Source organism: Filicampus tigris, chromosome 20 (genome assembly GCF_054856515.1).
Source record: "Filicampus tigris isolate MCC_2025a chromosome 20, RoL_Ftig_1.0, whole genome shotgun sequence".
NCBI lineage: Eukaryota > Metazoa > Chordata > Actinopteri > Syngnathiformes > Syngnathidae > Filicampus > Filicampus tigris.
This window is the reverse complement of record NC_141236.1, coordinates 7,298,684-7,326,314: the sequence shown is the minus strand read 5'-3', so window position 1 is coordinate 7,326,314 and position 27,631 is coordinate 7,298,684. Positions and strand designations below refer to the sequence as shown.

General features: G+C 43.4%; 1 protein-coding gene and 1 long non-coding RNA gene across 3 annotated transcripts in view; one reads left to right on the top strand and one right to left on the bottom strand.

The window, feature by feature from the left end:
- Positions 1-27,631, top strand: part of fut8b (fucosyltransferase 8b (alpha (1,6) fucosyltransferase)) — an 85,128-nt gene that overhangs the window by 29,535 nt on the left and 27,962 nt on the right. For both annotated transcript variants that reach the window (XM_086019628.1, XM_086019629.1), the window contains exons 2-4: positions 12,598-13,173; positions 23,300-23,418; positions 24,951-25,113. In XM_086019628.1, the coding sequence (XP_085875754.1) occupies positions 12,971-13,173; positions 23,300-23,418; positions 24,951-25,113 (485 nt within the window). In that variant the 5' untranslated portion in view covers positions 12,598-12,970. The remainder of the gene's footprint in view (positions 1-12,597; positions 13,174-23,299; positions 23,419-24,950; positions 25,114-27,631) is intronic.
- Positions 192-27,613, bottom strand: LOC147128098 (uncharacterized). The gene is made up of 3 exons (XR_015084028.1): positions 27,381-27,613; positions 20,728-20,860; positions 192-983 (listed from the first exon to the last, which is right to left on the bottom strand). It is a non-coding gene; the product is annotated as an uncharacterized LOC147128098 (long non-coding RNA).

Below are 27,631 nucleotides of genomic sequence, written 5' to 3'. Positions count from 1 at the left end.
AAATCTGCCCAGCATCAATACATTTGTTTCCTACTGCATTTATTATCTTTTTTTTTTTTTTTATGTAGTCTTGCGTTTAATGGTTCCCCGATGGACCGTATTTATTTATGATTTGAGATCTATTCCGACTCATATCCTGTGTGCAGTGACGGAGCGCTATTGTCACGCTTCTTTATTGTGTTTGTGTTACATGAGCAGATCAATAATTGAGCAGATGACACACCAGCCATTTGGATTACAAGGCAATCCAAAGCAATAACCTAGATTGGCCTGTTTCTCACCGCTGTCTTTGCGCAGTCTACCAGGAATGTGTGTGTCATGTCATAATAGCCGCGTGTTGTCAAATGGGTCATAATATATATTTGAATGCATTCCAACCGCCGCTAACCAATATTATGCATAGGGAAAGAATCTAGAGCAGTCTAAAGCTTTTAGCTCACTTATTTTGGGACTTTTTATTTTAACCATGCTTCAGTATGCTCAATTGAAACCATTAATGCCGCCTGAGGGATGGATTTGCTTTTTAGGAAGCGTTTCATTCCTCATCTTGACTAGTATTGATAGGTTGCGTTTCTGGAACGTGTTTAACAGTCAGAGTGGACGGACTGTTTTTTCGTCGTTGGCATCAATATACATCACATGGAGTGTGTATCACAGCTGTCAAGCGTACCATGATTATTTCACTATCCACTCCCTCATTGTGAGATGCATGGCTCCAAGTGTAATGTTGTGTGAAGACTTGCAAACAACATCTGCAGCAGTGGCGAGCAGGCACTCCCACCGCGGCCTCAGGCGCCTGCCAAATCCGCCCACATTACCTCTCGTCTGCTCAGCCACCCCCACCTTGTTGTGCTCCTTAGAAGAGCCATCTTTCATCCAGTCTATTGATGCAGACCCGGCTGATACAGCACTACTTGACTGCAACTGGGCTGGCTGTAGTCTTGATGCACATCAACAACAAAGTGGAGTACCTGTCCCCGGACCTGAAAACAATGTTTTAGTTTGGAACAAGCACAATAAGTTGTAATTAGTGCACTTTCAGGACTTCTGCTGGTTTGTTCCCTATTTGCATCTGGTCCCAGGGGGCTAGCGTGTTGTTTATGCTGGCACCCTGCAAAGGCTTCTGCAAATGATGATAAACCGCAGCTTGCAGATCCTCTAGTATGATAAAATTCCAGTGTTCAGGAGCGTTGTACTCTTTGTTATCTCCAGTGACCACACACACCAAATGCGAGACGATCAAAGGAATACTTCATGCCAGCATTGACGTCAAGAACTGTAAGTGCTCATGTTATGGCTCACTTTTGAAATAGTCTCGCCCAAATATGGAAGTGACTGGTATCAAGTCAAGGGGGAATTAAAAAGACATGTCTAAATCTAGGCAAAACGAGTGGAACATTTAGCTAGTCATATTTTGTCAAGGTTAGCTAGCATCGGTATGTAAATGCTGCTCCTTCCATTTACTATTTGTATGCCCGTCAATGCCGTCTCATCCGGAGAATGCTGTCTTAAATGACGGACGTCGATCATCTCGTTTCAATGAGACACACGACAACTGTTCCTGTCACTTGGTTACACGCTCAAAAAAGTAGGATTGGCTAGCCGGTATGGAGGAGGAAAGCTCAGTCGATGCAAAAGGGTGCTGAACAAGCAGCAGCCCAGGGAAAGATTGATGGACTATGCTGTCTAGACTACTGTCAGCACCTGGTGCAGAAGGACAACCAACAGGACGCGTGCACACACACACGCACACACACACACTCTATGGAAGTCTTGGCATGTACCTCTTCATTGATTAATCGATTAGGGGGTGGGCAAGACCCCTTTGTTCCCCTTCCATCTTAATTCTCCCAAGACATTCTAACTGAACTGTCTGACCACGAATCCCCATCAGATGTTCAGTGATCTCGAACTTCACCAATGTTATTCCGGACAAGTGGACAAATTCCCAGAACTCTTGTTAGAAAGTCTTCCGAGAGGAATGTATGCTGGATTTAATTGGTAGTTGTCCCTATCAACTGTTTGCTGCGTATACACAAATTGCTACTCACGGATTCACCTATGTGCATATATGTTTTGCTGTTTTTATGCTCAGGCCATAGGTCTGTCTATAGATCTTTGCCACCAACTTGTTACATCTCAAGGAAGTTGTCAACCTATTTAGGATGGGCATCAGAGTAGAATACTGTACTTTTACCCATCTAGTATATATGCAGTCTCGATTTACTGTGGTCCATAGAAACGGCCATTTGACTAACTTTCCTCGACTATGGCGAACACCATCAATTCATCAATTGTATTTTTTTCATCCGGATTGGATGGGATGGGGCAATCATTGAATATTCTGATCTCTTATTCCGATGTCAGGCAGAATTATGCCACCCAGAGGACTTAACCATCGCATGGGTTTGGCACTAAACCCTTCTTGAGACAGCAAACTAAACTAAACTAGCCGTTTATTGAAAGAAGAAAATTAGACTGAATCGACAAACAGCTTAATTTGAACTAAATTTCCCCAAGACGCGATTAATCCATGCAAACAAATGAATCAATTATCATGCCCATCTCTAATCCCCTCTGCAACATGGCTGTCATGTGACGCGGGTGATCGGATGAAGTCTTCCGGGCTATCCAGTGTCCTGCTATGCTGCTTGATCAGAATTTTTGATTGGCTGTTTCTGGACTAACAAGGCATTGCTCATGCCTACGCCGAATAGAAGGCGTCCGCCCCGTTCGTAGCAGGGCGCGATTCAATCCCTCTTTTTCCACATCTAGCGTTGGAAGTAGTAAATAGAGGAATTGTGTTTGTAACCGTGATTGCATCAGCTGTGCCTTAACACAGCCTGGCAAGATGTATTGAGTTTTTCATGTGCAGTTAGCTGACATGATGCGAGCAGCAGTTCCTGTTTAGTGGCAGCTACGTGGAGAGGAGAAATGCAGTGCTTGCTTCTGTGCTCAATCTCTTTTTTGTAACGGTTAGGGACTGTGCAAGAATTTCTCATTAATAAGATTTAGGAAACCACAATTTTTCCGCCACATTCTTTTTTTTTTATTTTAATAGGACATAATCCAGCCTCAACCAAGGCTGAGACAGAGAGAGAGTGTGCACAGAAGATTGTGTCAGTTGCCCTTACATTAACAACATACATTGCTGTATGTTCAAGCTAGCCAAGGGTGGGTAGTAGCGAGTGATGATCATGTCCCCCCCCCAGCAAAGGCGAAATCCTTCGGTCTGCTGACGGGACTCTTTTGCCACAACGGATTCAACTTTTATTGAAGCGGTGAAAAGAGATTATGGCAGATGCCACTGCATCTTGCAGAGTAGTAGCACTTGCTCACAAGTCCTCATACATCAACCCTGACACCATCCCTACAGTATCTACAAAACAACCTACAAAGAGGTCACAATCGAGTGGGGGGGGGGGGGGGTTGGGGGCATTGAAGTGGAAGCTGAGAGGCTGTATGGTGCCGAGTGGAAACATGGAGAAGTCAAGCGAACAAACGCGAAGTCCTGAAGCATAAAGCTACCAACTATCATGACGGGGGACAAGGCATTCTGTCGATATGGTATTTGATTTGTTATGAGGCATGGCGGTAGCTTTGTCCAAACAATGTTTCTGTTTTCTTCCAGTGAACTGCCCAACAGTAAATACATGTAATACATGTATAAAAAAAAAAAGCCAACGACACTTCCTTCTTTTAATTATGCAGCAATTAAGTGAAAAACATAACGTACGCCAGTGACTGAGTGAACCTTGTTGCCTCAAACTACTTCATTGCACTTCAATTAAAATGTCTGGACTGTCGTAATACATGTTATTGTTTTTCGATTCCCCGCTATTATTGTAGTGTCGCCAACCCACCCCTCAATTGAAGACAGAGTCAATCCATACCGTGGCAGAGCATTATGGATTTGAACCGCTTGACAGAAAACATGGCTTCAAATTAAACATCACTGCACACCCACTAAATCCCAACAATGTTAAGTACTATCCTATCATTAAGATGGACTATTTGAACATTTCTTCACCACCCTGGCCCAAAGTGAAGCAATTAAATGGTACAAGCTTATACTGAAGTCTTTTCGAAGTATTTCCCAGCGGGTCTGGGTTTAAAAAAAAAAAAAAAAAAAAAAAAAAAAAAAAATCAAGCTCTAACAAAAATCTGTAAAGATGAGCAAGAAGCAAATGGAGATGTGAGGGAGGCAAGGCAGCGGGCGGAATGAAGCACAAGCGGGGGGACAACGGCGGCACAGTTGCAAAGGTGCTGTCAGGCAGGTGCACGGGTACAAAGGCACCCATCTCAGTGTGTCAATTATTTATTTCAGTCCCTCCATTTATATTTATTCATAGCCAGTTCACCCGAGGATGAATACAGAAGGATGCACCTTTGGGCAATTTTGAGCCTCAATTTCAGCTTGTGCACACGTGTGAAGAAATTGGAGGTAACTTGAAGGGACAGAGTCGGTCGGGGGGCTTCTTGCTTTGGAAATGTCACTTATTTAAGCAGCCTTGAGGGAAAGGTCTTATTATGTAAGGATTTAAAATAATGTTGCAGTCCTTTTAATTCAAATGATGGATGGAAGCGCGGCCAATGTTGTTTACTTCCAGATATCCCGGCCTCCTCTCGGCTTGGAAAAAGCAAGATTTTAAGAGTGACCGTAAAATAAATGGATGTGTCACTTTGTGCTGCAGGGATTTTTGAGGTCACAGAGCAAAGGCGCTGAGGTTCAAAGACAAAGAGTTGAGGTAATGTAGCAGAAAGTGATGAATCGGTGGGAGCTGTGTGTTACTGCTCTGTATAAAAGTGCTTCTCTGTATTAGTCAGGACTCAGATCCCTCAGGGAACACTCTTCATGCCCACCCCCCCCCCCGCTGCCTTGGTTTCTACAGCCACCATCTTTCTTCCAATTACTACCTCCCTGGCTCCCACTTTACCTACAACACACTCTTTATTTTGACCCTCTTTTTTTTTTCCTCATACGGTTTGCCTCCCTCTATATTCTGAGTGTACCACCTCCTGCCTTCATCTCCTCTGTCAAAGACAGAGAGGGAGTGAGAGTTAGAGAGCGAGAGAGAGAGAGAGAGAGAGAGAGAGAGAGAGACCACCTTGGCTCGTATTCGAAGGGGATGGTTTTTTCCTCAGCCAGGGTATAATGGGAGTCAACCGCACATCGTAAATTCTGGGATAGAAGATGAGTGAGGTGAAAAAGAGAGCGTTTAAAGGGCTTGGCTGAGCTGGGAGTTTTATTGGGAGCTTATTGCTCGAGAGGCAGCACAGCGCACTGTTTTTTTGTCACTCCTAACTTTTGGGATTTGGCCGTAGAGATTGTCGGCAAATGCCTTTTGATATGTTAATTGGAACCACTGCTAGGTGAGCCGCAATTTTCGACTCTAGGGACTGGCTTAATAACTAATTGATTATCTGGGATTGATTGCTGATTAATCGGGTCTTGAAGCAACTAAAAGCATTGTAGAGTGTACTACGTGCCCGCAATCAGCTGCGGCGCTGTTCATTCTTTATTTGCTAGTTTGCTGGATGACTGTGTCAAATTATGAATCTTTGAATATCGGGAACATAATAACTCTTAAGCACAGAACTCCGCCATGGTTGGATAACGTGTTCAGGATTTTAGGAGCCGATCAGCAAGTGTAAAAAAGACGATAACCGATCCGATCAGAAGATGGACGGACCAATCTATTATCTTCCCCCCCCCCCCCGAACAGCCGGTGTGTTTATGGGCCGGTCCTAGCCATCATGGCCGCCAGCAGCCGTCCCCCGTGAGCCTCATGCTGCCTGGAGTTGGGCCACAGTTTTGGCGAGCATGATTTGAGCTCGGAGTAGGCTTGGCAAGATTATTTGTTGAGCACATTTCGCACACAAGGCAATTCAAAGTGCTTTACAGCTACATAAAATTACAAGATGGCAAATAAAATCATTCAATAAAACATTAAATAATCATGAATTAAATGAAAGGCGAGTCGTGCAGATAAAATATGTTCAGTTTTCATACGCAGCTAAATAGAATGTTTTCAACCTGGCGTAAATAACTGCCAAATAGCGCTCTCCGTTTTGTCATTTGCTTTCAGATAAAATTATTCGATAATCCATTCACTGATTATTAAACATCATCTGTGAAAGATGTGATTTTGCTCCCCTGTGGCAGTTCATTGTCATCCATCGCCCTGTCCTCTGGTGTATTCCGTCACTCATTAAGCATGTCCAGACTACTCAGGGAAGGTTGGCGCTCGCTCTGTGGGGTTATGACAGGCCCACGCTGACAACCCCCTCAGCCCCCCCCCCAAGCTCTTGCACCCCGGGCCGGTAAAGGTCAGCCGTCATTGGGATTCATTCCAAAGGGGCAGAGAGCAGAACTGGCAGGTGTGGTTTGTCTGCAATATAGCCAAAGGTAGATGGATAACCCGGCCCTTTCCACGGAGATAATGATGGCCAAGGTCCTTTGCGATATTGGCTTTCCTCAAAAAAAAAAATGGTGTTCCTCAACTCTGCCGCGTATGAAATAAATGATCATTTTTTTAAATGACGCTCCCGCCGTATAAATTCTCGTCGGCAGCTGCCCGAAAGCAATAGACTCCTTTCTCTCCCCGTGTGTCACAAACACACACTCACCCCCAATGCAGAGCCAGTTCATCACCCTCACTGACACAGCGAATTTAAAATGCCGACCTTGACATGTCTCGGCGCCTGGATCCACCTTCACTCATCATGAGGCATCTTAGGCTGGCAGGTGAGGCCGTTGCTCAGGCCCACATTTTTTATTTGGACATAAAAAGTCATAAAAGACAAGAATGATTGATGCTTTTTTAAATTTGGCTGCTAATCATACGTCTCCCAGTTCTAATTAGAAACTTGTTTGCATAAACCATTACCATCAGCTTGCCCCCCACTAATTTGACGCGCGTAATTTTTATGGGTCTGTGTGTGTGTGTGTGTCTGCCTCCGTGTCAGCAAATTCTCGACAGTGAGCACCTCGGAGGCGAGGCCAAGTGTTTCATTGCCAAACTGTTGCTAGTCGGTGGTTGTTGAAGTAGAACTTTACTTGGGACCTTTTGCCACCTCTGCATTGAGGCTGGCAGCCGTCGCACGGCGAGTGCACAAAGAGCAAACAACGAAAAAAGCCAAAAAAAAAAAAAAAAAAAAGCAACGCAGTTACTCCACTTGCAGTTTTTATTTCTTAAGTTGTTGTTATAAGGAGCACTACTGAGTTGGATTTTTGTGGGAGGTGCAGTAGCCCCCGTTGTTGTTTTTTGTTGAAGTTTTACTTTTCACACATGCACACGTTATTCTCCTGCTAGCGATTAAGATAATAGAAGACAAAATTGACATTGTGGCGGTAACAATGCCCACGGCTATATTCTAGCTCAGGCTATTAAACAACAGCCGCAATTACCTGTCTTGCAGACGTCAGGACACTGGGGTGTCACTCTGAAGACACTTGGCCCTCATCATCATTTACACTCGGAAAAGTCCCCATGACTATTTTGTTATGTATTTATTTTCTGAAGCTTGCCTGCCCTTGTTTCCACTTAAATGTGCTTTACGTTTTTTTCCCCCCAGATTGTGTTGTTTGTTTTCCACTGACTTTCATGCGGGCAGCATCAATTCAGTTCCGACTCAGTGATGGTGTGAATGGTCTGTCTCTATTTGTGCCCTGTGATTGACTGGCGACCACCAGTCCAGGGTGTGGCCTTTTCGCCTCATCGACCGGCTAGGCATATTTGACTTTTCAGTTTTGTTCACTTAGTCTTTCATCTTCATAAAGCACTTGCTAGACATCTAAATTGCTTTTTGCCATCCCACTCACAAAGCCCAGGAGGCATATTTGCAAGGTTTCCAGGGATTGCTACGGTATGCTGTAATGTATGAGCAAGAGGTATATTGCGCAATGCAATTTGACAGCATGTCTCAGCATTCGTGCATTTTCCATTTTGAGGCTCTTACTGTATGTGTATTTATTTCAAGACACTTGACCTGCAGCCTTCCATCAATCTGTTTTGCGGTCATCAAGTCATCAGTAATGGCCTCATGCTGGTTATAGTTGCATGCATTCTCTTTGTGTTGAAGATTTTTGCAATTCATATTCACCTTCTAGTAATTCATGCCACATGTCCCTTTTAACCCACCCCCTTCTTGAACTTTGAAATGTTATATTCATGTGCCATTGAAATGAAGAAATAAGAAGCTCCTGAATTTAAATGACTGAAGTAGACCACCTTAAATTGGATCTATCTTCAAAAGAGAAATTCAGAATTGACCTTCCTCGAAAGCCACGCCCACTAAAGGTCACAGTGTGCAAGACTTTGTAATTCGCGGCACACTCAGGTAGTGTTTGAAAACTATTTTAATTTGACTGACAAGTGAACCATGTAGTCCACTATATGAAAATCCTTATTTTGTGATTAGCGAGTCGGGAATGAGTGAATGTTTTTTTTTTTTGTTTTTTTTGCACACAACATAACCTGCAGCTTATCAGGTCAATACGTTGTGGTTGCAATTGCTTCTCCTCGTTGTTTTTCACTGCGGTGAGACGCGTTATTAACACTCAACACAACCAGTTGCCCTGTTTGTGTGCAGCAACATCGCAAGCTTCAAGTCGCCTTCTAATTGGCTTTCAGTGCATTTCACGTCACAATCATAGTCTGGATGTTGACATCGGACAATGATTTGCACTATATATTAAACAGATTTAAGATTTACGGTCGCCCCGACATTTGGTCCCTGGCTGACGTTGTTCGGAGGGGGGGGGATACTCAATTCAGGGTGAATGTCGTTTTTGTTTTTTTTTCCCATTTTAGATCAGAGTAGGTTACTCAAAGTGTTTTTTCAAGTGATCAGTCTTTAAGCCTTGATGGCGTTCTACACACTCCAAGTGCTTTTATTTTTATTTTTATTTTTATTTTTTTTCTAGTAATGGAAGAGGAATTTCAAGTTAGCCCAAAAATAAAATACGCCCTTTTTGCTGAGGTCTGTACCAAACACACAGCATCTGGCTGATGATTTGCAGGCAGCGGCGTATCTGTAGTGCCCTAGAGTTTTATTTATGATGTTTTATTCTGACATGTTTGACCTTAATCGTTAAACTGCAGTTCCAGCGATTTGGATACTGCACTTTGTCACATTTCAATCATATTTTGATTAATCGTTCGGTGCCAGACACCGATTCACACTGTTTTTTCCCTTTTGTGTGTGTGTGTGTTAAATCTGACTCTTTCACATCCTTCCCCAAGGAAAAGGCTGGAAATATGTTGTGAACCGCTCGCCCCGGCCAAGAAAATAGCCAGTAAAGCTGCTTAGAGTTTATTTGTGGGCAAAGTGTGGTGGCAACAGCTGCTGCTAAATTGGAATGCTTTTAGACACCATATTGCTCGGCAAACTATTTGAGGTTGTGCAATGGTTCATCTGATAGCTGCCACCTTTGCTGTCATTGTTGGTTAATGTTGAGGATCAGACATTGCTGATAAGGGTGGTTATGTCGCTTGACAGCCAACATTTTATTGGGATGAGATTTAATTAGGTTTTAGCCCAATCGTTAACATTTTGGCTATTTTTGTATCACGGCTATAAAATGCTCTAATATGCAGCAGACATTTCTGTAATTTGCTGTCACGGTGTAACCTCTACGACCTCAAACACGGTCCGTTTGTTAATACTGGTCGTTAATCACTTTCCACGGTCGCCATCATAAAACTGTTCTACCTTTGTACAGGCAGTCTTTTAAACGAAAATGTTCATTAAAAAGGGTACAAAGAAGTTCTATGGTCGTTGTCATTTTCCTCCGTTACGGTAAGCCTTCCATGGTGGCTTTGCCAATGTGTTTATATCAACATGTGGAGTTTATCCTTATGATTAAGCTGAAGTCTCGTAAGATCTGCAATATTTGATTAAAATAAAACACATTTTCATTACTATTGTAAGACGTATTGGCAGTATCAAAAATCGTGACTTGGTATTGGTCTTATTGAAATGCAAGTGCCCGCACTCGTATTCAGTCTGCAAAAAATGGTATTGGTGCATTCCTCCATAACATTGTATATGTCCCCACTGCAGCACGTATGAATATATTGCTTTGCATTGACATACATGAGGAGTGAAACATATTTTCATGCTGGAGATAAAGCTCCCTTGGCTGAGCCGGAGCGGTCATGTTAGTGTAATGGAAGCCGTCCTCAGCTGAGCGCCATGCATAATTCAGTGGTGGACTTCATCTCGTCGCTTATTGCCTACAGAGCCAACCAAGCCTTGGTGATAGATGACCTCTGTTGCAAGCTGACTCACATGGAAGATTCACTTGCAGGAGTGAATGCAGGTCATTTCCGATGACCCCCACATACCCACTACCCCCCCCCCCCCCCCCCCCCCCCCCCCCCCCCAAGGCCCTTGCATGTTGGCATGGCACTGAGTGGGCGGGGTTAGTGACATGATCCCTGTACCGTGCCAGCCGACGTCGTCCTGGCACTGTCCGCAGCAGTGTGAAGGGCACCGAGGCTTGGCGTTTCAAGTCCAAGGCTAGATCGTCTTGTTGTCATTTCTAAGAGTAACACTGAGAATGGGATGTTTGTGTATCCTCAGCTACTGAATGATGATGCAGGGCGGAACCATTTACAGCTAATGTGCTGCAGAATGTTTCCACATAACAGCCTATGCAATTATTCTAAGAAATCGATATTGGTAAATTCCGTCGTCATGAAAACGGTAACCTGTCTAAAATTTTAAAATGACAGGTCTGCTTTCCTGCAAATCTATTAAGGGTCATTTTATTTTCTTGTTCTTTCCTATTATATATATATGATTGTATTTATTCTCATCTTTATCGTTATTATTCTAATCCCTTACTATTATTTTCACCAAGGAAGTGCTCACCACTTTGAAGTTTTCTTCACATTACAGAAGCATATCATTGAGTTAACTTTCAAGTATAAGTAGAATTAAGTGTTATCTTAATATTCCATCCTATTCCACCTGGCAGCAGTTGTGCGCCTCATCCGGTGGTTTTATATTTAGCGGTTTTAGTGTTCTGAACATAAACCTCATTATGGCTTTCAAACACAGTGAAAAGCCTGCCTTTTTGTTAAGTCCCAGTCGTGTATTAGCTTCTGTAGTGCGGCCCTCTCGCAGCTCTTATTTTCCATAATAAAACCCCGGCTCAGCACAGCCGAGGCATGCATGCTTTAAAAGCAGCAGCACATATGTCGGCCGAGGTCAGTCACAACAGCAACAGCATTCATGAACAACTGTTCTGATTCCCGTGAATCGACATCAACAAAAGAGGACTGAAGGAGAATACGTTGACGGCAAACTTGCGAACTCCTGATAACCCCGCTGCCTTCATGACCTGACAGCACCACAAAGCATAACAACCTCCCCCCCCCCCCCCCCCCAAAAACATTTTTCAAATCTCAAAACGCCGCTTGGATGAGAGGTGTTCTGAAAACCTCAACACAAACAAGTCCTGTTACTCTTGATTCAAGTCTTCCTCAGATATCACGACCTACATAGCTGAGCAAACACATTTTAGCCACGCGGAGGTGCATAAGGTTTGGTTGAGTTCACCGCAAAACACTTTGGAAAAGGATGGCTACGAAAATATCAGCCGTACACACTCCGACCCGCCATATACCGCATGCTCGACATAGCAATTGTGTTGCTATGGCAAACTAGACGGGCTATTGTCAGCCTACTTCCCCGCTGCCAGGCGAATCCCGTCAGGAGCACTTTCCTCCGTGCTGAACTCTCGCAGACAGACACACAAGAGACTCCGCCATGTTGTCAATCAACGCCACCCGCCTACCACCGCCTCTCGGTGAAAGTCAAAGATGCTCGGTATTATTCCAGATTGCTGCGGTACGCGCTGTGGGATGATAGTATGCAGACTGGAGCTCTGTGCGCGCACATATCTGCCAGTCTTTATCTCGTCACACGACGGCACCCGGCCTCCTTGGCAAGGCTTTTGTCAGTGAGGATGACAGGGGAGGTTGCTTCATAAACGCGGCATGCGTCCATCTCCGTTTCCCCCCTGCTGCTCGGGGATGAAGGAAAATGATGATCGAGGGATTTTTCTTCCATTCCCTCTGTTCCGTTGAGCTCGCCGCATCACCTTGACAGTATTGCACTCCGCCGTGACTCCAGGGATGACATTGGGCGCCAAAGATCTAGACGGTGTTGGTTTGATTTAGCTAGGTCCCCAAAAAGGTCCAAAATCAACCTCAAGTGTGTGAATGTTGGAAGTGGGCTGTGGTTGAAGACCAGAAGAAACAAATGATGTGAGAATGCTGTTTTCTTGTGAAAAGCAGAAGCGGGCAAGAGCTGAACATTAGAATAATGCAGTCCTGCCTTGATGTCAGATCAGCTCCATTCAAGGGCTCCACATTATCATATAAATGCAAATTTCAGTATCAGGTGATGTCTACTGATGACCGTTAATGACCGGTCAGTGGCCTCTTGGCTGCAAGTGGCTATACTTTGTTTCTCCATGGCTTTCACAGCAAGTGCATCTCTTCATTGGTCTTGGTTTGACCAAAAGACTCTAAAACCGAACAAATCCAACTAAGTGGCTCTTGTCTTTGTGTGTTTCCGCAGGGCACGACTTCAATAAAAGATTCCGAAAGGAAGTTGATGAGACAGTTGGGAAAACGTTGGCCAACACTGAGCTGGGTGGAGAGAGCGCTCTGGCAGTCAGGCCACCATCAGGCAGACATCTGGGCATGCTCGCCATGCTGTAGCTAAAGGAGGGAATGCTGGCTAACAGCTGGAGAGCACCCCGAACCTTTTTATAGACTCTACGGTTCCAGAAATACTTCCTCTTGTCTACCATCCCTCCGAAGATGCCAGTGCTAAAGTTGGCACTGCATCACATGTGGTGACAGAACACGAGTGGACCGTCAGGCAGCCCAGTGGGTCGTTTGGGGTACGAGCACATCAGGAGGCAATTTCAGGCGGGCGTGGTCACACCATGCGGCCCTGGGCGGGTTCATGGCGTTGGATAACCCTGGTGCTATTAGCCTGGGGCACGCTACTCTTCTACATCGGTGGCCATTTGGTGAGGGACAGCGAGCACCCGGAGCGCTCCAGCCGAGAGCTTTCCAAGATCCTGGCCAAGTTGGAGCGGCTCAAGCAGCAGAATGAAGACCTGCGGCGCATGGCTGAATCGCTCAGGTAAGGGAAACACCAAATGGATTGGCCAAGCGAACCTTGCTAATTGCTGCGCTGTTAATTATTAGTTGACTAAAATGACAAACATTCACTAAGGAGCGTTTAGTCAATAACCAATTAGCCACAGATTGTTGATAGTCACGGCCGTGGTCTTTGAAATCGCACTTAATCAGGTCCATCGTTTTCAGTTAAGCCGATGAGCATTTTTTGCACAAAACATAGCAATCTAAAAAGTATGTCCTTGCTTGCCAACTGTTTATTTATGAAGATAACATTTTCATTTATTTCCTTGGGTTCAGCAGTTCAATTAAAAAGGCACTCTTAACGGTCTAATCAGTCATTTTACAAATGACCATACGCAGCGATGTGATGAGGATGATTCTTCATGATTTTCCCTAAATTTGATCCACCTCTGATTACGTCGCTACATTTTGCCAGGCAAGCAGTCCAACAAACAAATGTTGCAGGAAAGTTTCATCAAAAGCCAATCAGCGGTGGTGCAAATACTCTGTGACAAACAGAGATGGATGGTCACACTCCTCAGCAAATTTTATTGTAGCTTTATTATACTTTGGCAGACAACAGCGTTGTTGTTTAAGCCCATTAACCACGCAGCATCTTTCTCACATTCAGGAACGGCGTAATGGAGAGACAGATGGTTCTCCTCCTACTCTTGCATGCTGACAGTGTTTCTTTTTAGCACATTAACAATAGGTCCGTGTTGGGGGGTAATGCTTCTATGGGTGTGCATGCATGAGCAGGGAGCGCACTGGTGTATCCTGATGTGCGCGGCGTTCACAGGGAGCTGGCGCTTCAGATGTTGCCATTGCCGCGTCTCTGTGATATTCAGATTCACTTTGATGTGGGGCCCTCATCAGTGTTCCCAAACACGAAAATCCACGCACATGCGTTGCCGCAGACAGCTGGTCCCTGATTGAATCTATTGCTTTTTTTGTAATTATTCAAAATTGGCCCAGCAACAAAGGTTGAATTCATGGCATTAGAAAAAGTAAAAACAAGAGCGGCTTTGAGACAACCGGGGTCCAGATGGGTCTCTGACACACTGTATGATTGTTGCGTATTATTAAGATTACACTCGCAGTTTTTAACAGGGGCTCCGCAGCCCCTCAAACGTTCTATTGCAGTATGCAGCAAAGCCATCCAAAATCACAGACAACCACCTTAAGCTTCATGAGCCTGTTCGCCTTTTATTCTTAGTCTCAAATGCTGTTTTTCCCCGGCACAGTATCCGCCGAACTTGGCTCAGCTCTTCTCTACTTGGCTCTGAGTTAGAGCAGTCAGTTTTCCTCTTCAAAGTAGTACCATGCGATTCTCCTGTATTTACTTGTCGACACGTGGAGAGACATTTAATTCTAGTGAAGGCCATGGACTACTATACTGCAGTGTGCAAGATCAACCCAACGCTACAATTTTTGCCCATAGTTCCAAAAGATATGTTTGGTGCAAACACAACACCGCCCATTACCAAGACAACACTATACTTATAGTGAGGCATGATCATAATGATTTGGGGCTGGATGTTCTTCATCTGGACCTGTTGACAAGGTGGGGGAATTGTGAACGGATTGAAATCGCAGTCAGTGTTAGTGAAAAAAACGTGTGCGTGGAAGCCAAAAAATGTCAGGAAAAGCCTCCTAAATCTTACATTTATTTGAGCTTAATCAGAGGCTTTTTAAAAGGCGGCTGGTTTGTGCTGACTAGGGTTGTGCACGAATCTGTGCTGACTTGAATTGGGATGCGAATTGGCCGTTAAAAACCAATGCTGAATCAACATTTTTGCATGAGAATGAATCATCGCATAATTGTCGTGTGTACTAGTGTCCCAGGAATGTTTGAATGTCAATCCGTGCGACGTACCGGTATATACTTTTATGGGTAGGCACAGCGTCGTGTGACGTGCGCTCTTTGAGAGCGGCGCCCCGAAGTGTTTGCGCAAGTACGGGAATGTTTAGTCGGCTAATGAGAATTATATTAAACTGTTAAGCAATCAGTCAATAAAGCCCATCTGGGCAGTGTATCAACGCTGTTGGCTTCTGACACCATCCTAGCAAGAAGGGAGTAAACAGACCCTCCAAGGTTAGCTTAGCACTAGCTCACTGATAGGGCAAACACGACATGAATGGACAACATGTATGGATTAAAAACTTTACCGAAAGCAAAAAAACACCATGGGTTCTGCCGTTAGCTATTGTACGGCACGGGATCCTGGAGGTTAAAGTCTGCCACATACAGTCTTGGTACGCTCAGATCTTGAGCACCAAACACAGCAGGATAATCACTCAAGATACCCATTCAGAGATGTCCGAGAAACAGGCCTTGACTTGCTTTGTCTGCATGGGAGGGAAAATGCTCAAATTTGGCCCGGTTTCTGTATATATGCGGACGACAAGTAATAAGCCTGTCGACAAGTCCTCCAGCATCTCATCCAGGAGCGCCTATTATCCTTAAATTGCTGTCCTAATAGACGCAGAGCGAGCATTATTGCACTGCCCATCATCCCTATCCACAGCCCCCCGTCTCCGCTCCCCGCCTCCCGCCACCTTTCCCTCCTCCTCATCTGCATCGTTTCACCACCAAACTGCTGACGGAGGCATGGCGCCCGGCCAGACTGCCGCCCGCAGACCTTTGTCACAGACCCACTGACTTGGTAACAACTCACTAGCTTTCTGATTGACTAGCTCAGCCCACGTCTGACCCAATTCACTGCCTGCAATGTCCTCCGGGTTTGGACTGGGAACACGAATGTGTCAGTGTCAACAAACTGAGACACTCTTTTGAAAAAGCATCCCGCTGACTTACGATATTAAAAGCCTTTCTGGACGGTTTCATGCCATGCCCGCTTCTCTCATTGAAATTCGCATCCATAAAACGTACATTCATGGAGTGGGCTTATACTTTGTGTGGGGTTATTGAAACCAGCAACCCGCTGCGTAGAGAATGAATTACGGTTCAACTTGAGGTTTGAACTTATTTCACGTTATGCATAGAAGAGTAGTATTACGCAAAGCTATTATACAGAACACTTGAAGGGGTCATGTTTACTTGAGCTCATTTGTTTGTGTGGGTTATTGATTTACACATCACACGTTAATTTGTGCAATATAGCAAAAAGCCTCAAGACTCTTCGTTTATTTACCCTGGTCAATTAATTCATATGCCACTAATGCATCATTTTATGTTATATAAGGCTCTCCCATCATTTAAAAAAAGGAAAGGACAATTGAATGAATCGGTCAATGCTTCAATTTAGGATCACCTGCCTGGCCTTTAGTTATTCAAGCCATTAGCGAGTGCGAGGCACAGCGCCAACCTCCCAATGAGCCAGTAGCATTAATGAGAGGTGAGCACGGGGCCGAGCATCTCAATCCATCAGGCTCCGCCCTCTCTGCAGTTGCCACTCACCTCAGACACCGAGCCACGGCTCAAGTGGACGCGGTGACACTCGCCGGGCCTGGCGGTGAGACATCGGCGAGAGCGAAGGGTGACAGTGACAGCTGGGCTGAGCGATGAGCTCCTGATTGATCCCCGGGCATGCTGGCAGGGGGATGGAGGGCGGGCAGAGGTGATGCACAGGGTGCTAACAGATGGATGCTATGAGGACAAGTGATGGACGATCTGGCCAAAAGATCATCACACTTTCCATGTTGTCCTCAATTGTTTTAAAGTAACACTAAGGTGCAAAAAGAGGATTTTGGGCTCCCGGGCTCCCCCTGCTGGTTTATTTTGAATATCAGTGGTTTTACGGATTAACACTATAAGGTCACGATGTGAAGTGGATGAACCGTATAGTGCTAAAGTCTTTGAACACCATTACTTCACCAGTCACTGTCATATTTAAAACATTCAGTAGCTTTTGATTGTTTTTATTGAATATTACACAAGACAAAATAAATTAACACAAAACTTGCACGATCAGTCCTCTGTTTATGATCGAGTTCTGCAGCTACTGCGGCGACGTCATCTGAATTAGTACGGAATAGGTCGGAATGATTTTGAAAAATCTCATATTTACTTGTTTGGGTTTTTTTTCATCAGAATTGCGATTGCAATTTCTTTTTACAAGGTCCTCTTCCCAGATGTTTTATAACAAACACAAGCATTACATTAATCTATATTACAATAAAAAAAATTACATTTATTCTATATAAATGCTTTGGTCTTATGTGGGGCTTACACTAAAATAGCCAAATGAACCACGAATTATGAAAGATAGTTGTTCAGTTAGTTGACTTGCCGTCTTTTAAGCATTCACTACAGCAACTTCAAAAACAAACATGGCGTAAACATCTGAGAGCAATTCCCTATCAATATGTTCCAAAATACTATGCTTCATTTAAACTGTTCAAGCGTATATCACATCACTGAAAATCATATTGTGGTTAGTTAGCATAAGTGGGTGGAGGCATTAAAATAAAGCAAATGCACTGTTCAATCGTTACATTATTTGACCTCTGCTATCGGCTAAACAATCTCATGAGCTAGTCTACCATAACATCTGCCCACCAGACAAAAAAAAAATGACGTTGCCTCAAAATGTGAACTTCATTCAGTGATGCGCAGGCCTGTCGAACAAAAGTCAACACACATTGTGAGGGCTGTGTGCTCTGTCGAGAAGGCCTCTGATCAGATGGGGTTGCGAAGCAATGTGGCATGCAAATCAAGAATGCACCATACACAATCAGTTTCATTGGGATTATAGCCGTTGAGTTTGCGGTCACATTTTGGATACCGCACAGGAAGGAGACGTGTCGTACCAGGATAACTGATTTGACACAATCTGGATAGTCAACTCCGCCGTCTACACAAGTGCAGAGTGCTTGCTCGAAGCGCTGGCATGTAACAATGATTTGACTTCCCATGCGCTTCAAGCCAATCAGATCATTTTTTGCTGTCCCTTTGCTGCATTCGTGTGGTTCATTGTCTTGACTTATTGGAGTCGAGTGGTTTAGGTAGGCGTTCTCACTTAATGTAAAGTAAAACCGGATTCATATTGCCCGCTGATCCCTTCTTAAAACGGTCCTCATGTACATCCATCCCAGTAAGTTGCATAGTTTGTTGGTGGTTGCATTCAGACAGAAAATAACCAACGTGAAAAAACATGTTTGCATTAAATTGGTCAGGGGAAAGCCAGCAAAATGGGAACTAAACTCAAACCACATCTCTTATCAAGGAGCTTATTTTAATTCCGATAAAAGCCGGATGCGTTGGGCTTTAGCTATTCCTGGAATCTAAAGCTATGATATTTGGTTTTATGTACAGCACAAACACGACACTGATTAAGAGATCATGTTTTAACTACAGTTGTTTGTTATATTTTTTGGCTCGACACGGTTACCCTTGTACAGCGTAAAGGGAGAGACAGTGTATTTGAGTTGACTGGATTTTGTTCTTTTCCCCCCCCCTTTTTTTTTTTTTTTTTTCATTTCATGTTCACCGCGCATCGTGTAAACCTTGTGGAATATCGTCGCTGTCTTTGGCCGTGACGTTGATTGTGGGACGGTTGTTGTTTTGCGCCTTCACGAGCAGCATCTTTACAGCAACAAACTGACACTGGCGCAGTGGTAAACTCATGACCACATGAAATATTTGTATGAAAACACTTTCAATGCATAAATATAAAGCAGTCGGATGAAAAACATTCAAGCGGTAACCACGCGTCTTCAAGTGCCGTATTCCTATGCCGCTGTGCTGACGATTTCATTCCTCGCTTTGGAGACTCGAATGTAGGGACTAGCATAACCCGAAGACACCTGTAAGTATTCTGTGGCCCCTCTATGACCCTAAATGGATGAATGGACGGATGGATGCATTTTAACGATATTATCTGTCCCAGTTTTCCAAGTGCTCTGCCTAGCTCTGAGCTCCACGTGAGAGGTACCAGTGCGCCGTAGCAGATGTTTCCAGGTCCTCTCGAGATGCCATCTGGGATAATTTGGGCGGGGTGTTTCCAAAGCTCCATGGCCGTTTGTGCGTTAAACCGCTGCTGTGTATTTCGTAGGATGCTCGCAGTTCATTTGGAGTGTACTCGCGAAGCTCTGCACCTAGTCTGTTCTCATTGGCGTGTGTCGCTACGGCATACTTGCTCGACCTTGGTCAAGGGCCCATCATGTTGCTTTTGTATGTATTTAGACGGACTTCAAACCCATGGGAAATTATGTCACGCTGAATGTAGGCCAACTTAATGTTGGGCGGTGTAACGTAATGTAGTCAGGGTGGGGTCCTTGAGGGGTCTTCTGTGTTGTTAGTAGACCATGTGAGATAGTTGCGCTTAGATAGGAAATGCATCTTGCTCATATTTCAACGTATGCCATTCAAGTAGACACAGAAGGGAGTGAAATGTGTATCCAGACAGTTTTTTTTTTTAATTTTTTTTTTTTTAACCCCAGGTCTAACATGGAATTGCATGATATAGGAGATGCATGTCATCCCTTTTCTCAAAGTTACTTTCAAGGCTTAGAAGGTTGTGCAGCAAGCGGCGCAGTTGCAACTTTAAAGTCTCGCCTTTTTGCCTGCCGGCGACTGATGTTCGTCACTCGGGGAGCAAATTGAGTTTGCATGCCTTGATGACTCATTAACATGGCCTTTGCAGCACTTCACCAAATGCCCCAGTGTATTTTGACACATTCAATTTTTCTAATAGTTTCATGTAGAGGGATGTCAGGCAGTTATTTTTTTTTTTCCTGTCTGTTTTCAGCGCTCATTTGTCCTTCTGTTGCGTAGCTGTTCTCAAAGCTATATCATTGATGAGCTTTGAATTTGCTTTGTAGTAGTTACTGCTCAGTAATGACTCACAAATGCAGAATCATGTGTGGCCTATAGAAAGTTGACTTTTTCAGTGCCACACAAATCAGGACAAAGAGTCTTGGACAACACTAATATTGTAGCATATGGTGTGGAATATGAGGGGCCAGCGTTTCCGCTGTGGTTGTTAACAAATGGTTACAGTCCACCAGGGCTACGTTTAGCATAGAATAGAACAATCTCGTTAAAACAGACGCTGCAAATACGACTGAAAACACTGTCATTTGTGTGCCAGGCCAGTAAATGATGAAAGCACACGAGTTGCTTTTCCGTTTTTTTTCAAAAATATTTTTCTAATATTTGCCACTGCAGTTGTCCCTCGCTGTATCGCAGTTCCCTTATTGCAGGTTCAGGTATTGTTATTGTACAGTACAGTTACTCAACTGTATGTCTCAGTTAACGTAAACAATGCTAGCTAATTGAATGTAGCCTACCTCAGCTATTTCAAACCACTTGTAATCTATTCAAATACCAAACCCTAGTTAGCATTGAGGTTTTTTTACGGGGCAGGATTGAGCAGTCAGTGATACAGAATTTGACATTTCCAGAACAGTAACCAGTCGGCACATTCAAAAATAATGAGGCAATTTATCCATCACGTCTTGTTGTGTGTGTCTTATCACTATTTGTCAATCATCTATTGGCCAAAGAAGGCTCCGTGTATCGCTGCTGCTTCCAACCCTCCTGAGTTCACGGCACATTTTTTCTCAGGCATGTTTATGAATGGGAGCTCACCTTTCATACTATTGCCTTGAACCGGATAACCATTTCGTTGTCGTCATAGCCGTCCAAGCATTGAAAAGAAGTCAGCAGGGATTTGATATTCGGGCTCTTGTGTCAGTCCCTGCTGTTTTTCTTTCCAATTTTTCTGAGGAGGAAAAAAAAGGTGTTGAACAGTGTAAGCAATACAATTCAAATGCAATACACAGCGGCAGAGCATGTTTGGTGTATTGTGATCAAGGTTACCGCCACGGTTGTTCAAAGAACAATTTGTGACCACGTCAGTCGGCTCACCGGCACCCTCTCCTTATTTTACACTGTAACCGGAAACTGCTGTCGACTGCTTTGTTCATGTAATCCCTGCAGCTTTTTGTTTCTTTTGTTCTAAAAATAAATAAACAGATCAAGTGCGTATGTATCGGCAACGTGTTTCAAATACAATACATTGATGTATTACTTTTATTCCGAGTAGAATTTGTGATCACGTCATCCAGCGCTCTCTCTTCTCATTTTACTTGTTAGCGGTAAACTGCTTTGTTTGCACAGTCCCAAAAGAGTTGGCATTGTCATTTTCAGGCAGCATAGTTTTTATTTATTTATTTTTTTATTCTATCTCTCACAGTTTCAACCCCCCATGGAGCTTTTCAAAAGAAAAACATTTTGTTGGCCCGCCTTTGTTGACTCAATGTTTTGGTCATTATTTTGTTTCAAGTTGTCCTTTGAATACATCAGCACCAAAGTAAAACAAAGTCTTCTCATTTTGTTGTCAGATTTATTTCATCCTTTGAAATGCGCCATCTGACAAATACACGCAAGTCCACTAACTTCTTTTTTGATGGACTAGCAAGTGAATCCCCTGACCAGATTCTGCTGGTTTAATCATGTAAATAAATGTTTGCCTGCCTTGCTCAGTGTGTTCTGTTTAGTAGCCTGCAGTGTGGAAAAATAGGTGCCTAGTGACAAGCAGCTGCCAAAATGTTACACTTAAAGGGTCATGCAGACATTTTTAATTTCAGTCGTGAACCTAAAATGCAATGTAATAAATTTGACCTTCTCTAAGCTTTTCAATGCACAAGTCCAACTTCAATGTTTCAGTACTTCTTGTTGATATGTAACAAAGAGCTGGACAGCAAAATTCACAGCAGGCATTTTAACTCCTCAATCGTTTAGTAAACGCAATGGTGCAATTAGAAGTGGTTTTTAAACTGCCCTCTTTATCATCTTCATGCTGTTCACATTTTTGGCATCATGAGACCAAAACGACGCTTAAAGTGGAAGTCAAGCCAAACATTTTTTTCAAGAATATGTTCTATTCAGGCCCACTAGTTGAAAAGGCATTCTGATAAATACTGCGTTTGTGGAATAGGACTTATTCCACCTGTTTTTAGCCATCTCTGAGGGCGGCCATTTTGTCACTTTTGTCGACTGGAAATGACATCACAACTGCTCAGGGCTCAGCTAATGACTAATCACAGCTCAGCTGTCTTCTGAAGCTGAACCATGATTGGTTGTTATCTGAGTCCTGAGCATCTGTGATGTCATTTTCAGTCGACAGAAGTAACAAAATGGCTGCCCACTGAGATGGCTAAAAACGGGTGGATTTTGCTGCTTAACTCATAGTCCATAAACACAATATCAATCAGAATGCCCTGTTTCAACTAGTGGGCCAGCACACGTTATTGGAAAAAAAAATGTTTGTGTTGACTTCCCCTTTAACAATGGCTCACCATTTCAAGGCTTTAAACAGGATGTTCTCAGAGGGAAGTGTCCACTGGGCTTTTGAGTGTAATCGTCAGGTTACAACAGAGATACTCAGAGACTGGATGACTCACAGAAAGGCATAGAATTGGACGTCTTTGGAAATGTATTGGTGGATTCATGGATCAACCAGTTGTCAGCTCCTTGTGAGAGAACAGCAAGTTGGGGGAAAAAATACTTTTTAAGCGATTGGACACGTAAGTTACAAAGGTGAGAGAACATCAAATCAAGTCAACCCGAAAAGGTAACTAGTGTGCTTTCGGCTCACCCGAATGTCAAGTATCTCTAACATTTTGTAAGTAGGGTACAGTATACAGTATCATGGGCTCTTCACCGCCCCTCCCTTCGAGTTCTGCAGAAATGTGATAGTGTTGTATTCGGTTTGCTCTCCCAGTATGTATTGCGTAATCCTGCTCACTAACAAACAAATTGCGGGGAATACAAAACCTCCTTAGCTGACAGAGCAAAGTGGAATGAAAACAAAACCTCTTCGGTAATGTCATTATTGGTTTGCTTTGGTAGAACGGCGTGAAATAAAAAAAACAATACTGTGGGACTCATTAACCTTGACAATTTGGGCACAAACTGAACAGTCGAAGAATAACGTACAGCTCTGGTGACAATGAAAGTAATCATTGCATTTAGTGCGACACCATGTGTGGTTAATTTTAATTATAACATGTCTGTCTTCATCTTTATTATTTGTCATTCCGGCTGAAAATGACGCACTGCTTCATTGTTCCCGCTAAAGAAATATTGTATTGTCGGCTGACATCATTGCTGACACACTCTTATACAGAATGTCTCCCTGTCCTTTGTTCTTCACCAGGATACCAGAGGGTCAGGCCGAGGTTGGCTCCCTGGCTGCGGGGAGACTGCGCTCGCTGGAGGACCAGCTAACCCGAGCCAAACAGAAGATCCACACCTTCCAGAAACTGACAGGAGATGGTAAGCCTTCTACTGATGAGATGGCACACAGTAGAACTTTGAAATATGCAAGGCTTAGTCTTGGGAGTACAGACCCACACGGTGCTGTACGGTTTGAGTTAAATAAACAGTGTCACAAATGAAAAGAAACAATGTTAAAAAAAAATTAAATTACATTTTTTTGAATTTAATTTAAATTAAAAATGTAATTTTTTCGATTAAAAGAAATTAAATAAATAAATAAATTCAACAATAACTATAATCTAAACAATCCAATCTAATACCCAAATATAATTAAATAGGTGTACGTATGAGAAGGAGCAGGAAAAAACTTTAGTTTATCAGTTCCTGTCCCTTCTATACAATAGAATACATATATATGGATACATACATATATATATACATATATACACACACACACACACGTATGTAATGTATATACACACACAGACTCATACACATATATATACATATAGAAATATATATACGTATATATACACATTTATATACATACACACACACGTATATATATACACACATATACATACATATACATATATACATACACACGCATATACACACATATACATATATAGACACACACACACACACAATGTATATGGATTCACCTATATACACCGCAAACACAGTCAGGTGCTCTTTGGAGTGTGCAGAACGGGGTGGGTTATATGTGTATTTACCTCTCTAAGCGGTGGTCAGAAAGTGCAGGAAAGCTGTCAGGTGAGTGGGGAAGGTGTGAATAAAGCGGAAGTGCTGTGAATGCCCCAGTGGCACAATGCGAGTGAAAGGGAAGAGAGGAGACAGACACAGAGAAAATAAAGAGGGACATGTGAGCGTGAAGGGCAGCGCAGGGTCAGCCTTTCCATCTTGCCGCAGGGGAAGACGACGCTAAAAATACCCTCTAGCTTTTTTTTTTTTTCCCACCGAGGGAGGGAAAAAGAGAAAAGAGAATGCCAGATAGCAAGTAAAAAAAAAAAAAAAAGACAGATTTTGCGTCTCATCCTGCTGGAGGCTGTCTTTCCTTTTGCCTCAATTTTATGTGTGCGTATTTTTCTCTACGCAGAAACCAGAGCAGGCAGCTGTGTTATCCATGTGGGTTACTCCACATTGTTTGGCAGGGGTGGGGTTTAGAGTTCCTTCCTGTTGTTAGACGTGTGTGTGAGAAAAACACATGAAGAGAATCGGAGGGAAACAGACCTATGAGGCAGAAAACACAGCGATCAAGGGCCCCTTAATGAGGTCAAAGCAGCACCTAGGGACACAAAACGAAAACTCCAAAGGTTCTTTTCTGAAACCTCCTTGGTTCCATTAGCCTGCTTATGCTCATCTAATGCATTGCACAAACATTCCCCAAATAAACAAACAAATGAACCCGGTGGCATCTTCTTCCAATTTACTGCAACTCCATTCCCTTGTTAATACTTTGAAGTCATTGATATGTCACTTATTTGAAGTGCCATCTTGTTACGGTTTGTTTTGAGCTATTTTTCCTCCCCCCCCACCCCCCCCACCCCCCCCACCCCCACATGCAGGCCCGGGGCCCACTCAGGAGGAGCTGCGCCGTAGAGTGGACAATGGCGTCAAGGAGTTTTGGTACTTTGTTCGCAGCGAGGTGAAGAAACTGGCCAACGTCGAGGTCAGCGAGAGGCAGAAATACGCCGAAACGCTCCTGACCGATTTGGGAAACCAGCAAAGGTGAGCATGTTACATGAGTAATGAATGTCCTCAGATTTCCAAGTCGAGAAGATAATCAATTCAATGTCACTATGATCTGTCATGTTTTTAACTTTCTTCCATATTTGCGTGCGAAGCCCACATTACTGTTGATAAAAAGGAAGTTCTGTAAGAGCGAAACATGAGATTGGTATTTATGTTTCTGATCTCGCTAGAAAATTTGGTTAGTTGGTTAATCTACCGTCTGTTGGTGGAACAGAGCGGCGGGGGTCCATCGGCTCGGCGGGAAGCTCCACGCCCGCTCTGTCTTATTCTAAAGGCAATGAAGACTTCATTTATTTCATTGTTTCCTTTTATTTAAACCCATAAAAGAAGGTGCAGTCACTTTAACTTGGTTCAGGGCTGGAATTCTATTTCCAATCTTTATATTGGGGGAAAAAGGACTACGGTTCGCAAACAAAGACTCTTATCTATTATCTCTGTGCTGCTTATCCTGTTCCGGGACGTGAGGTGGAGGAGCATATCTCAGCTGACTGGGCAAAAGGCAGACCGCTCCCTGGATTGCTCGCACTCTATCACAGGGCACATATAGAGGCGGATTCACACTCACATTCATACTAACTGAAGAGATATTGCCTGCGTAGAATTAGCCAAGTCAATCACTACACCGTCAGAAATGATGATGAAAGAACAAAACGTTTGATCTCAGAAGTTCTGTGAGGTAAATAAAATTTGCCCGCCCCCCCACAAAAAGAAATAAAAAGAGAATCGAAAAGGCAGCAGACCTTGAGGTTCTGTGAAACGCACTCGCATTTAAATGCATAATACAATTGTTGCAAACAATTTGATTTACTGCGGCCAACTTGTTTCTTTTCTGCTAAATATGAAGCCTGTCAGTTACCAGTCCCAAAAATGGATTTGGTTACACTCTAACTCCATTCAATTTGTTTGTGTGTTTGTATCTGTGTCGCGTTTACACGCACAATTGCAGTGACTACAACAAACCTTTTCTTTTAGGTCAAAATTTAGAGAAATTTACTTTCTCTTTTGATTCCCGCAGCAGCCTGTTTAAGCGGCAAACTAGTTTAGCCTGAATTCATTTCACTGTTTGCACCTTGTTGTTCACAGACATGGTGATTTGATTTGATATTGTAACATAACATAAATGACGAGATGGACCATTGATTGTAAGTAATAAAATAGAAATGTGATTTCACTACCATCATGTCAGCTTTTACAGATTGATAGAAAGAAACCCACATGATCATATTTGTCGCTATTTACTGCATTGAGGGACACCCACCTACTGATCAAGAGGGTTTAATTGTACAATTATCTGTGGCCATCTTCATTCCAAGGCATAGCTAACAGTAATGTACATGTCAATAGTAGCATTTCATCTCCACTCACTTTCTATTCATGCAGTCAGTGCTGATAAGATGTCAATGTGCTCTTACCGTAACGCGCGACACACTCAAAATAAACACAGCCCTTTATTCACACGTCTCGTTGAATAGAATCAATTTACCTCTGGCTAACACTAACTGTAAATAGGTCAAGCATTTATAAGGCATTCAATGCAATGCTAACTACAAACGCGCCAAATGGAGCGCTGAGCCGCGCCATCACTAAACGTCAGTCTGTGTTGTGCAGTCGAAAAAGCATCATGCGCCAGGCAATACTGTCCCACTCCAGTCCAGTAGGTGGCAGTAAACTAATTACACAGCAAACGTTTTTCTGCCATATTGTAAGTACCGCCACATAAGTGGAAAGTAACTCTGAAAAATTTGTTTTTTAATTCTTTGTCAAAATGTTTTTCTTTTGACAGATGCCCCAAATTTTAATAGGCTTGTTAATATGTATTTATAACCCTGCTAACTAACAAACAAATGAACCGACCATCAGTTGACAAAGTAAACATACAACGAAATGTTTACACAAACGCACACAAAGCTTTAACTGCACTTGGTATATATCCGTGATCAAAAACTAGTCCTGCTGTGAATGATCCATCTCTCCTGTCATCAAGTGCACATGCTTGAAAGTCACACATTTCTCGCACAAAATTAACGAAGTGGAGAAGTGCAATTTGCCATCTTGCACTCCCGCGGGTGGCAAATTGCAATCGGAGCTTCAAGAGGCTCCGCTCATATTCACAAAGCCATGTATGCGCACGTTTCAGCGAAACGGTCGGCCTTCCGACGCTCACACAAAGTTTGGAAGTAGGACAGGCACAAGTGGATGTTGAGTGGTTGCTAAGAAACAAAGTTCAAAGGTCACAGACTCACCCTGTCTAGATGGCAGACTTCCACTCAGTGGAATGAAGAAAAGCCCGGTGCAACTTATCCAAGTGATTCATTGTAATCCTGCTGAAGTGGCTTATAGAGGCCATTGTCTTAGTCATTGCAGTCTAAGCAGCTTTTCAAACACTGATTCCTCACTCCTAACACACACGCACACACACACACACACACAGAGGACTATGTATACTTTCATGTAGGTTCGCTTTTAAGTGCTCCAGGCAAAGGCTAAGAAAGCT